Source organism: Sparassis crispa, assembly GCF_003851025.1.
Source record: "Sparassis crispa DNA, contig_000001F, whole genome shotgun sequence".
NCBI lineage: Eukaryota > Fungi > Basidiomycota > Agaricomycetes > Polyporales > Sparassidaceae > Sparassis > Sparassis crispa.
The window spans coordinates 3,985,025-3,997,548 of record NW_020939748.1 but is presented as its reverse complement, the minus strand read 5'-3'; the positions used below and the strand labels follow the sequence as shown (position 1 = coordinate 3,997,548).

Here is a 12,524-nt window from a genome sequence, read left to right as displayed (position 1 = left end):
TATCATGGCTAAGATTCCTGCGCAGTTGCTGCATCTCAGAAGCGAGCTTCCCGCCGCAGCGAGGAAAACGGCTAACTACGCGCCAGACCGCTAGAGTACGAGCTGCCTCAAAAGGCGGGCCAGCCGCAGGGTCATACGAAGAACACCGCGCGAACGAACGAATCCCTCAGGTGGAAGGATCCGGAGCAGGCAGACTTGAATGACGTTGATGAGGTTACGGTTTTTCCCCTTCTCCTATGCTTTCCGTTATGTTACTTTCATGCTCCCTGCTATTCACATCATAGACTCCCACTGTTGACATCACTTCCCCACACCCGAACAACGCAGTACTCATGAGACACCGCTGCTTTCATGGCAGCAAAGACATTTCCATTTATCGACAACCCCTTACCAGCGCGTATTTACCTACGTTAGAGACTGTTCCTTGGCGCACTTGATCGCCTGCTTGCAGTATAAATACACAGATTTCTCTCTCTCTCTCTCTCTCTCTCTCTCTCAGAAATGAGCTTAAGGTAGATGGGTTCACGGTGATAGTAAACCGGAAAGCCGCATTAGTAACCGGAGATCGCGTACCGATTCCTTACCCTGCTCCGAAATGAATTGGTTTCTTCCGGCTCCGAGACGTTGCTCACGCTTGCCGCACAGTGGCACAGCAAGTACAATCTTTCATCCTGAAACCTCTTTGTAGTCTTGGACCATGTGGTTTCTCTGCACAGACTTTCCGACAACGTGGCCCACCATACTGTCCCTTTGTTTTATCTTCAGCTGTTTGCAATACCCTGCCAAACAACTTGCGCGTAGGGCGGACTTCGAAATAACAACTTCCGAAGCCCCATGCCGGATGAGCCGCCAGGGCCCGCTCGCCGCTGCCTGTGGGAGAGTGAACCCTCGCCAATCAGGAGCCGTCATTTGGCAGCCCGATCCACGAGTGTTTTCCCCGCGGGGGCCTCTCCTTTTGCAAACGGCTGTAATCTGTCAGTTGCGAAATGCCGACGCCAGCGTTATGCCTTCTGTCACATGTGTCGGATTCACGTCGGAGAGAAGGTGAGTCAGGGCGCGCACAGCTGCTTGTGTATATGTAGATGAACTCTACGTCTATGTACTGTACACGGCAGTCTGACTCTATTGATCACTTACCGAGGCGACGCAGTTTTCACGAAGGCGTCTGCGCTGCGTGGTCATGCTCCAAGCAGCAAGGAGGCTGTGTCGTGCGTCTTCTGATGTTGTTTCCAGGGACGTCGAGCTGACAGCCCGTGAGACACGCAGGCGATGCATTGCATTCGTCCCGCTGGGCGCGCTCCCCTTAAGTAGGGCCTGTCCGTGCTGGGACATCGTCATTTTCAGGTCGCACTTGGTCGCAGAGCTCTTATAGGACTCTTGTAATAGAGCTTCTTCCCCTCATTCTCTGCGCCATAAGCTACTCCGCTCTCTCGAATTCTGTGCATATGGAACAGGTCAACAAGGTATGGCTCATTACCGGTGCGTATCGCTCTTCCTCGCCATCGTAACATACCGAGAAGCTAACCCGATATCATGCAGGAACGTCTTCTGGCTTCGGGAAGCGCCTCGTTGCATCTGTGCTTGCGCGGGGTGACCGCGTCATCGCGACCGTCCGGAACCTTAAAAACGCGCCCATCCCACTAGATTCGCAGCGCTCGCGGCTGCACGTGCTCGTTCTCGACGTCGCAAGCAGCGCAGACAAAATCCAACGCACGGTAGAAGCTGCGCTCGCCGTATGGGGCCGCATCGACGTGCTCGTAAACAATGCCGGCACCGGCGCGAAGGGCATGCTCGAGGAAGTCAGGTAGAGTTTTACAATGCAAATGAGCGAGCGTATTCTCATGACGGTCTGTCTGCACAGTCCATCAACCGCCCTTGCGCAATTCCAGACGAACGTTTTCGGTGTCATGAACGTCACGAACGCGATTTTGCCGCACATGCGCTCACGGCGGTCGGGGACAGTGGTCATCATTGGCAGCCGCTCGGTTTGGAAGACTGGTCCCGTAAGCTCCTCCTCGATGCTCTCCCGCTTCTGTGCAGTCCTGACGTTCCGTCTACGCAGACCGTCGGCATGTACGTCGCGAGCAAAGCGGCAGTGCACGCGCTCGGCGAGACGTACGCGGCAGAGCTGCGCCCGCTTGGCGTGCGTGTGATGGTCGTGGCGCCCGGCGCGTTCCGCACGGAAAATATCCATAGCGCACCGATCATGGCCGAGCGTCGGATACCCGCGTACGACGGGACTCGCGCGGCCATGCAGGCGGTCTTCCGCGACGTCGCTGTGAACGCGCCGGGAGACCCCGCGAAGGCGATGGAGCTGCTGGTCGACGTCGTCAAAGGCGAGGGCGCCGCGCGGGGGCACGAAATGCCGCTGTACCTGATGCTCGGGGGCGTCACGTTCAGCGATGTGCGGGTGCACCAGAAGAAGGTCTCAGCGTGTCTTGATGGGTGGGAAGGCGTGGCAAGTGACCTCAATTTCGATGCGCCCTTGTGATGTGTGCTGGCACACGAACTCAGCTTGGAGTCTCCTGGACTTTACTGCAAGCATTGTATAATTATCAGCATAGCGCGTATAATAGGTTACAAATCGGACTACTACTTACCGTAGCATCACACGGCAATTTGCACTCTGGAATGTGCATTCTAATCGGGCCGCCCCAGTGGCGAAGCACCATTCTCTCAGACTGGTCAGATCGTTTAAATCGGATCACCAACACAGGCAATGAGATAACACTGATCATAAATGCCAGAAACTGGATTGCTGCATCATCATTGTAGTTGTCATGGACATTCAGCCGGGAAACCCGCCGCCGCGGCAATGCCAATAAAACAACCATGGTCAATTGTCCCGGAGACAACATATGCAAGAACCGCGTCAAGCGTTCTAAGAAAGTTACGAACACACCTCCAGGGATGGCATCAGCACCAAGGCAGCGGCTTCGACAGGTCGAGGTTGCCGCCGCTGATGATGATCCCCACTGGGCCTGTGATACCCAGTTCTTGGAACGCTGCGCTCCGGACTGCAGCAAACGCCGTCGCCCCGCTTGGTTCTACGACGAGCTTCAACCGCTCCCACATCAAGCGCATCGCCTCTGTTATCTCCTGTACGAGAACAACAGAGATCGGAAACGTAGCCAGACTAGATGTTCAGCCTGAGGACCAGGAGACACGCAAACACAGTACGAACCTCATCAGATACCACGATTACTCGCTCGACCTTATCCTGTATAATGGGGAAGTTGAGCACGCCGACGGGCGTGCGGAGCCCGTCCGCAATCGTATTGGCTTGTACGTCCTCCCTACGCCTCCCCTCACTCAGACCTTGCGCACAGTCATCTGCACCCGCAGGCTCCGCACCGAATACCCTGACGCCGGTGCCGTCTGCGGCTAGCGCAGTGCCCGCAAGTAGACCACCACCACCGACAGGCGTAATAACCGCCGCAAGCGGCTCAGGTGCCCGCTCCAGCAGCTCCAGCAGAGCCGTACCCTGCCCAAGGATCGTATTCGCCGCATCGTATGGCGGGACGAAGGTCGCACCCGTGCGCGATTGGACGGCCGCAAGCGTGTCCGCCCGTGCACGTGCATTAGGCTCGCAAAAGGTGATTTCGGCACCATATGAGCGTACCGCGGCGATCTTGGGCTGTGAGGAGTTGTTTGGCTGAGGAATGATCAGTCTGGTCTGCATCATATCAAAAGTAGGGCGGCGGGACAGACCATGACGACGTAGCACTTTACGCCTCGCTCTTGCGCAGCGAGCGCCAGCGCGCCGGCATGGTTCCCTAGTACACCGCTGACGGTCGTAGAACGGGGTCAGATAAGAACGGAGATCACTAACCTGAACTATGCGTACACACGCCCCGCGCGAGCTCGTCCTCTTTCAAGCATTCAAGGCTGTAACTGGCTCCTCTGAACTTGAAGGCCCCACCCTTCTGCAGGTTCTCCGCTTTGAAGTACAGAGTGTTGCGCCCGGGAAGAGAGGCAGAGAGAGAGGACGAGGTGAAGATGGGGGTTCGGTGTATGCGGGATTTGATCGCCTCATATGCAGCTTGCACGGACGGGCGCGTGAGGGGGAGAGGAGAGATCGATGAAGAAGCCATAGGTTGCGCGCTGAGTTGTGTAGAATGAGGCGGATCGCGAAGTGACCTGTAGGAGATATTAAGAGATACCATCAGGAAATTCGGGAGACCCAGGCATGACCAGGCGGAGTTGATAACCACACGGCCGCCCGCCACCTCTCTCTGAGCATTTATCTAGACATTCAATAAATTGTAGGGAACTATCGTTCATATGTGACAGTGTCAGGTAACATCATTAAGACGAGGACATGACCAGATATTAAAATCCAGCAAAATTATTGTAAAGCGATGACAAAATCCACAAAATCCGCAAGGCTTGCCAGTGAAGCTTCATAACCATAGCGTCTAAAATAAATACATGAGTGGGGTTCGAACTCAAGGTCTCTAGATTAAATCACATCACATATCAGCCTCACAGTCTAACCAACTAGTCTACACAGACACAGCATTTATTTGTGACGGAATCATAACATAGTCCGTGGGACCAGGGCGAGAGCGGAGTTGGTGCGGAGTACAATTGCCTTTGCTTGCTGCGGTTCGAAGCCTCTCTCCTCTCCGCTGCTGCTCTGCTTCCATCTCCCTGCCTTCGAGACTGGCGCACTGCTCGGGCTCCCCACTGTTGGCCGAAGACAACGGACGTGAAGATCGCTCTGGAAGGCCATCCCCGTTGGTGAGGAGGCTGACCTCGGACCAGAACCGTGGAGGGCACGACGTTTGGCCAGGACCGTGGAGGGCAGACGTTTGACCAGGACCGTGGAGGGCCGACGTTTGGCCAGGACCGTGGAGGGCCGACGTTTGACCGAGACCGTGGAGGGCCGATGTTTGACCAGGACCGCGGCTCGCGGGCGCGCAGGGTTTGGCTCGCCGATGACTCGCGACGACTTGCGAGGACTGTGGATGGCCGACGATGAGGACTATTTGGATGGCCGACCTGGACCATCAAGACGCCGGGACACTTACGGAATGGCCGCTGGGGTCGAGCTATAAGGTGCGGGTGTTGCGTCGGTACACTCTGCGGATTCGGGGGGTTGTGCTCCCCATGCCTGCCTGCTAAGTGGAACCTGGGGTGTAGCCGTATGGGCACGGTTTTCATAGATAATGCAGATAGATTTACATTACAGCAAAAAATGGATATGTTTTCTTTTTGAGCACTCTGTGGGATCAATTATAATGCCTGATCCATGTGGAAATGCATATGATCTTACAACTGCAAGCTGTGCTGACTCCGATAACCCCATGGCATGCCGATGCTTCAGTTAGATGTTCACCAACTCAACTGTCCTATAAAAGGCCTGACCAGAATGAATGCAAGACTGATGCATATTGCGGAAATTATTTACATTACAATCATAGCTAATGCCTTGTCGCACCGTCATGGATTTTCTGATGACTTACCTGCCTACCGACATTCAGGCGGGACCTGTGGTAGCAGTGGTACAAATAAGTACAAATAGCCCGTTTGCATTACGACTCGGTGATACAAATCCTTGAGGATACGATCTCGAATCCAGCGTGTAATCCGCCATTTCATTCCTCCACCGGAGGGTTGATCGCGTTGTGCACCGCGCCCCCGACGCCCATCGCAATATCGGGGCAGGTGGTCGAAGAGATCTAGTTTGAATTAGGCCCATACTGAGATGCGGAAACTTCAAAAATCTCTCCACCCCACTGCGGTCTCGTAAAACCAATCATATTTCATTTCGAGCCAGAAAGTTCCCGTGCGTAAGCCACATCTTAGTGTCGCTCTCTCACTGCAGCTTGTTATTCTTCACTACTAATAGGGAGTAACACGGCTAACGTCGCAAGTAACTTTCTCGACACTGCAGCTGCGACCCTCGGACTAGCCTAAGCGGGCAACCGTACGCCGGGGCAATTGAACCTCGGACGTCTCGCTTACCGTACTGAACTCATGTCCTCAGTCTAAAGTTTGAATGTCGTCTCTTCTCCGTGCTGCTCGCTGCCTCGTACGAAGACCATTGCCCCCGCGATTGTTCCCTACGAGTGGTTTCGAGGTCATCGACAACTCTTACTTGGTCGAAGAGGAGACCTGGGAGCGGTACAGACCAGACGAATTCTATCCAGTGCGAATAGGTGAAGTCTTCAAGTCAAAGTATCAAGTCGTTGGAAAACTAGGGTATGGAGGATATGCTACAGTATGGCTATGTCGGGACCTAGCGTAAGCCTCTCTTGATGGTCATAACATTAGTCTTCACTCAACCTCGCCAGGGAACATCGGCATGTAGCCCTCAAGATCGGCACTTGCCATGCGCTTTCGGGGGAGCTCTCGGCCTCGAACTACTTGAGAACGATCAAAACAAACCACGTAGGCTCCTCGCTGGTTCGCGAGATGCTGGATGAGTTCGAAGTCACCAGCCATAACCAGAAGTATCAAGCTATCATTTACTCACCTTTGGCGATCACCCTACGAGGATTTCGGAAGATGCTTCCCACTAAATCCCTGCCTGTCGCGCTCTTGAGGTCGGTTCTCAAGCATGTCTTTCTTGCTCTCGACTTCCTGCATACCGAGGCTCGAGTGATACACACCGGTGAGCCATGTCATGTCGATCTCTATTCTATGTTCATGTCATATGCATTGCCCGAATGGCTTAGATATTCAGGAGAAGAACATTTTACTAGGCTTGGATGATCACTCTGCCGAAGATGATTTGGAGAAATTTGAGAAGCAAGAGGTGGAGTCTCCCAGTCCGCGCAAAATCGACGGTGACCGAATCTTCTACACATCCCGACCGCTGGTCCCTTGTATCTATAATTATGGCCGACCGGTACTCTGTGATCTCGGCGAAGCCCATTTTGGCAAATACGATCCAATGGACGACATTCAACCATATCAATATCGAGCTCCTGAAGTTATCTTAGACATTCCTTGGGATGAGAAGGTGGATATCTGGAACATCGGAGTCCTGGTGAGCGATACTGTCTTCATAGCCTTCGAGAGATCATGTGAACCACATGCTGCAGATTTGGGATTTGTTTGAGAATGGCAATCTATTCAAAACTACAGGAGGAGCTGAGAACAAGGAGGACAATATCTATCACCTTGCTCATATGATTGCATTGCTTGGCCTTCCACCAAAAGACTTCCTCGAGCGAAGTCAAACAGATCGTCCTTGGCAATGGTTCAATAGGGATGGTGCGTATCATTCATAACCGGAACAAATACATGGCTCCTAACATTTGCACAGGCAATTGGAAGGGAGCAGCTGATATTCCAAACACGAGCTTGGAGGATGCCGAGAAGAATCTTGCAGGGGAGGATAAGGCACTGTTTCTTCACTTCATTAGGAAAATGTTGAAGTGGAAGCCTGAGGAGAGAGCGAATGCTAGGGAACTACTGGACGATCTGTGGTTGAATGCAGGCCACTGAAGCCGTGCCAGCGCGATAGTCTCTTACGTTAAGCATTTTGTATACCATTAAGCTGTTGTCTCACGAGGACGTGCATGAACAAACAGACATCTGGTGAATGTACATTTGTCAGAGCTCACGTATGCATTTGAAGAATCTGCCTTTCATTCTAGAGGACTGGCTCTGCCCACGTCCATACTGATTACTGCTTGACGCATGCCCACTCATCATGACAGTTTATCCAGTTCAAGAACACCCTAGCAAGGTCGCAGTCGACAAGTATCCCCCGACAAAAGCAAATTCACCTTCACTGTATTCCCATTAGCCGACTCGAATGGCTGACTGCATCATTGTTATGACGCACTCTTTGGACTTGAGACAGGGCCGGGAGGACACGAAGTGAACCCAGGTGGCGATGTCACGCCGACGCGACATGTCGCGTTCGTCACACCTACCTCTTGTCGATTGGTTGGTGTCACGAGCTCGTCACAAACCAATTGACAGGGTAGTTGAACGAAGAAACAACAGTAAGGGTATGTAAGTCTATGCAAGAACCCAAGGATGTAGAGGACCCGTCTATCTAATCCATCAACTCTGAGAGATCCTTGCGGACCTCTATCACAACGCCGACCCGCGCGACCGCCTCTACCACATCGATATACGCGTGCTGTTGCCGCCGTCTATCGTCCTAAATCTATATCGTCTTGTAACAAAATAGGTCTATCCTCACTCTCGTATGCGGCATCTAGTCGTCAGATAAGTCAGTAACATATGGAGGTCAGTAAGTCGTTTCGGGTTATAGATCGTGTCCCTCGGGTCAGATGAGTAGGAGAGCGACGGCTGTGAGGGCGCTAATGGGAGAAGATGAGCGACGGGGAGGGGTATCAGGATGTAGATAGAGACGCACGCGCTGGAGATAAACATGAGGACGTCTACGACAGGTCAGCGTCGTCACCCAAACGAGGACACGACGAAAACTCACATTGTACAAGGAGAAAAGCCTTCATAGCGACAGTGAATTGAATATATGCGCACCAGATAGAGGCAAAAAGTAACTCACAGACAGTGTATCGACCTCTCCCCCGGGCGCATACAGCGACGACACAATCAGCTGGCTGTCACCCACCACACGTCAGCGCCCGCGCTACACGACGAGCACGCAGACACTCACTTGACCGCCGCCGGTGTTCCGCTGAGGAACATCGCGACGAAACGCTCCGCGATTGCCTCGCGCGGTATGAGCCCGCCGCGGACCATCGCCTGCACCATGAATACGCCGCAAACGGGTAGCAGAAACAGTTTGCACGCGCTCACGGCAAACATCGCAGCGATCGGTAGCCGCGAGAGCGGGCGCGGCACAGTAATGCGTGCGAAGGAAGCGCCGAGGAGAACCAGCGCAAGCGGAACGGCGATTGCGCCAAGGAATTCAGCTATGGAGTGAGCATCATACGCACGAAAATCAGACATAAGGATACGTGTGCGCGGTGCAGTAGGTCCACGTTCAGCGATGAGGGCATTTAAGACGCACAATAGGCGGCGGGGAAAAAGAAAACACAAAGCACAGAGCAGAAATCAGTAGGCCGAGAACGATTGACCGTGGACGCAGAGAAGATTAGAACATGCGCACCGGTTTCTATGACGAATGCGAGCGGGGGCTGCCCGTCGGGCCCGTGCCAATTTGGCCCGCCCTCGGCAGTGACATTCACGAACAGCGCTTTTAGGTCCGTGATAAGCGCGACGGGTAGCGATATCGCGAGCGTGATCGTAATGGGTGTCACGATGACGGAGAGCGGTCGCAACATGTGAAGAACGCGCGCGCGTAAGCTAGGCAGCGCTGTCTCTGGCTCGGTATCCTCTGCCGAGTGCGCGGCGACATGGGCGTTTGAGGACGGTGAGGGGGATGGTGGGGGCGCAGGAGGGACGACGGCCATAGAGGGCCCGTGGCCGAGCGAGGTGGATGGATGCCGCGAGCGGAAGGAGCTTGCCGAAAGGCGCGAGGTTCGTCGGGCAAGCTGAACGTCTGGATCAAGCTCGTGGGGTGTGTTCTCGAATGGCTGGGGTGCCACCTCTGGCGTACCCTTCTCGATGTCATGGTCGACGGGCACCTTCTCGATGGAGGGACGATGCTCAGGCTGGAGTGTGTTATCATGCTTCTCGGGTGTCGGATGGGTTACGGAGAGCTTGAGAATGTGTCGTGCGATGAAGCCGCCAATGGGCTTTTCTTTCCAAGACACACGCAGCTCAGCCGCTTCGCCTTGCGGTACACCGGGGCGGTAATCCCAGGAGAGGGAGTTCGCCGCGCCAGCCACCCAGAAAACGAGGTGGTAGGAGACGATGAAGATCGACACGAATGACACGCCCACTGCACGTACTTCAGAATCGTGATGGAATAGAGGTATGGAAGGACATACACGCTGGATCCGTGCTTGGGTTAAAGGGTGCCTGGGCCATGACGGACATGACGACGGCATTAGCTAGTACAGGAGGATGAGGGATGAGCTCATACAGGGGACGACTCTCGCCGGGGTCTTACAAAGGTACTAACGTAGGTTTCCCCAGTTGCTCATGCCTGTGAGGACGACGATGCCCTGGTAGAAGTTGCGGGGCACATAGAAGAACTCACGGATTAGAAGGCCGAGGGTAAAGCCGATGATCTGGTAGGTGAAGGCGGTAAGGAAGAGGGGTCCGAGGGCAGAGACGTTGGCGGGCGTGAAAGCGGGTACGATGTTCGCAAAGATGAGTGCAGGGAGGGAAACGTTCATAGTCACTTGTGACGCTCCTCGGGATGCTTCTGGTGGGAATAGACCTTTCCTCGCCAGGATGTATCCGAGTGCAATTGAGATATATCTGGAAACCGTCGTTAACTGGAGAACTAGGGGAACGAGCTGTATGAACGTACGTCTTAATGAGAGGCATGACGCCTGAATAGACGAGAAATCCAGCCGATGAACCCATGGCGATATTGGCGGGGGGACAGCGTTACTGCTGGTGAATGAGGCGTAAAATCGATAGCACACGACTATATGTACAGGCAGTAAAAAGAAATCAAGGACCTCGAGGGCAAGAGTATGACGAGAAGAAGAACCCTGTTATATCGTGGGACATAGGTCAGTATTCCATGGCATACCGACAGGGTTCTAAGATATATAATAGCGCGTTACCCGAGTCCTAGTCATGACGGCCGGGCGCATGGAGGAGTGCTTCCCGGCCCGGTCTTCCGAGGCGACTGCAATCCTCCTCTGAAGCCTTAAGGCTCCTTCCTTTGTCCCTTCTATCAAACCCCGATGCAGTACACATAAAAAGTTTGATGAAGGAGCGTCCCATTTTTTCTGACTCTTTATGCTTGCTGCATCGCGTCTGCGGAAGGTCTTCCTCATGCCAGCTTTTGTCGTTTCTTGGAGTCGCCCAGCCTTTCTAAAAACTGTCGCCGTGGGACAGCCCATCCAGGTTCCATGACCGACCGTCACGTTGACCACAACTTGCAACATCTCTATCGCCACTTGCGTTAGCTACTCGCAAAGAAGTCACCCACGAGTGCCTGCAAATCAAATCTCTTCACTCGCCTGAGGCCCGCCAGTGCCAGAGCTTCGGTTATCTATTATAAGCAATTGGTACGTCTCGAAACCCCCTGCATCTTGTCATGATTTGCCTCCATTCCCGCCTTGACGTGTCGCAGAACGTCTGCTGGTCTCCTGCTGGCGCGGGTGCATCACGATGACGTGTAAGAGACGAAGCTCGCCGCGATATCGCTGCCTATCGCGGGAACTCTCGGTCTTCCGTCTGTTGGTGGCGGCACGACGGCGGACCAATGGGCGTTTGAGTGATGTCCCTCGTGACAAGTACTCAATTCCTCATTGAAAGGTCGGCGTTGTGTCAATTGTATGTTCACCTTTCTTTTGCTACCACGAAGTCGTGCATCAAGTGAACTTCTCTCTACTATGAAGTCGTGCATCTGGCGAACTTCTTTTGCATATAAGACGTGCAACAATCTTCTCAGAAACGAATAGCAGAACACTGTAATAAGCTTCGCTTGTTCCCATCTTGGTGTGCCACGTTGTGCCATTCTGTGCCGCGTGTCCAGAGCTCAGAAGACGTGGCCCACGATCTTGTACTGATGTGTTCTCGGCATGAGCCGTACTTTTCGTCGACAAGTCGAATGATTGTCGTCTTCTCTAGGGCCACATATAAGCTCGTGTATTGCACGAGGCGCTTCAGCGCGTCTGAATGCTAATCATCGCAGGCACAAGAGGCATGTACATCGAGTCATTTTGCTCTGCGATCGTGGATGTCTCGATTCTCAATGACGATCAATATGCATAACTTCTGGGCGAGTCCCGGCCAAGTTCGTTCGCAACCCTGCTAGCCAGGGTGAATCGCCAGTCATTTCTTTGCTTGACATTGGCTTCTCTGTATCGTGTGCTAGGCGTACATGTGAATGACTTAAACGATGTGGCATTCACTTCTGCGTCTTCGTGTTTAACAGGGCTGCCCGACTGCAATTTCTCACTGGTCTTGTGGTCTCCATATGACGACGACAGAAGCTGGCGCCGAATATCTACCAGACGTGCCTGTTCTTGTCGTCACTGAGTCGGTGAAGAGGAACATCTCTTTCGTGACGAGCACCGTGCTTGCTTGGTCTCTCCCATTCCCTTATTTGACCCGTCTTTTCCCGGTTAACGTACGCGTGGATGTTCGCGTATTTGGCTCCAATGTATACCGTAGGGTTGCAAGCAAGGTCTCTGACGAAGAGAGGCCCACTTTTTGCTAGTGTTTTATGGCATACCAATCTCAGCTCGGGTTCGTTTGGCACAAGCACAGCGCTTCGCTCTGCGATTTCGGAATGATGATCCAGTCAACCAAGCTCAACAAGGTACCCGTCTTTCTTCGCTCTCCAGCCCAAAATCGAGCATCTATAATACATTAGGAGTTATTGATCACCTCCCAGGTATGGATGCCCGATGGGGGCCGCGTGCGCGAAGGGGACCAGAAAGTGGCCTGCTGTCCAAAGGCCGCAACACTTTGAGGATTCGGACAGAAGATGACTATTTATTGCTAAGCACACAGTGGCGCATCTGACCGGAACCATG

At 53.5% G+C, this 12,524-nt stretch overlaps 4 protein-coding genes across 4 annotated transcripts; 2 read left to right on the top strand and 2 right to left on the bottom strand.

Moving 5' to 3' along the window:
- Positions 1-1,445: 1,445 nt before the first annotated feature.
- On the top strand, positions 1,446-2,491 carry SCP_0214350 (Uncharacterized oxidoreductase; the record flags this gene model as incomplete). Its single annotated transcript, XM_027755337.1, has 4 exons — positions 1,446-1,479; positions 1,540-1,804; positions 1,862-2,003; positions 2,063-2,491. 4 exons carry the CDS (start codon positions 1,446-1,448, stop codon positions 2,489-2,491), a joined length of 870 nt encoding a protein of 289 aa, XP_027611138.1.
- A 425-nt stretch (positions 2,492-2,916) lies between these two features.
- Positions 2,917-4,094, bottom strand: SCP_0214340 (Serine racemase; the record flags this gene model as incomplete). Its single annotated transcript, XM_027755336.1, has 4 exons — positions 2,917-3,099; positions 3,185-3,655; positions 3,712-3,776; positions 3,833-4,094. 4 exons carry the CDS (start codon positions 4,092-4,094, stop codon positions 2,917-2,919), a joined length of 981 nt encoding a protein of 326 aa, XP_027611137.1.
- A 1,910-nt stretch (positions 4,095-6,004) lies between these two features.
- On the top strand, positions 6,005-7,458 carry SCP_0214330 (the record flags this gene model as incomplete). The annotated part of the gene is made up of 5 exons (XM_027755335.1): positions 6,005-6,249; positions 6,300-6,619; positions 6,684-6,997; positions 7,053-7,224; positions 7,277-7,458. 5 exons carry the CDS (start codon positions 6,005-6,007, stop codon positions 7,456-7,458), a joined length of 1,233 nt encoding a protein of 410 aa, XP_027611136.1.
- A 796-nt stretch (positions 7,459-8,254) lies between these two features.
- On the bottom strand, positions 8,255-10,392 carry SCP_0214320 (predicted protein; the record flags this gene model as incomplete). Its single annotated transcript, XM_027755334.1, has 9 exons — positions 8,255-8,288; positions 8,345-8,369; positions 8,420-8,438; positions 8,498-8,552; positions 8,609-8,867; positions 9,065-9,799; positions 9,849-9,911; positions 9,983-10,284; positions 10,337-10,392. The coding sequence occupies 9 exons, from the start codon at positions 10,390-10,392 to the stop codon at positions 8,255-8,257; spliced, it is 1,548 nt and encodes a 515-aa protein (XP_027611135.1).
- Positions 10,393-12,524: the final 2,132 nt, after the last annotated feature.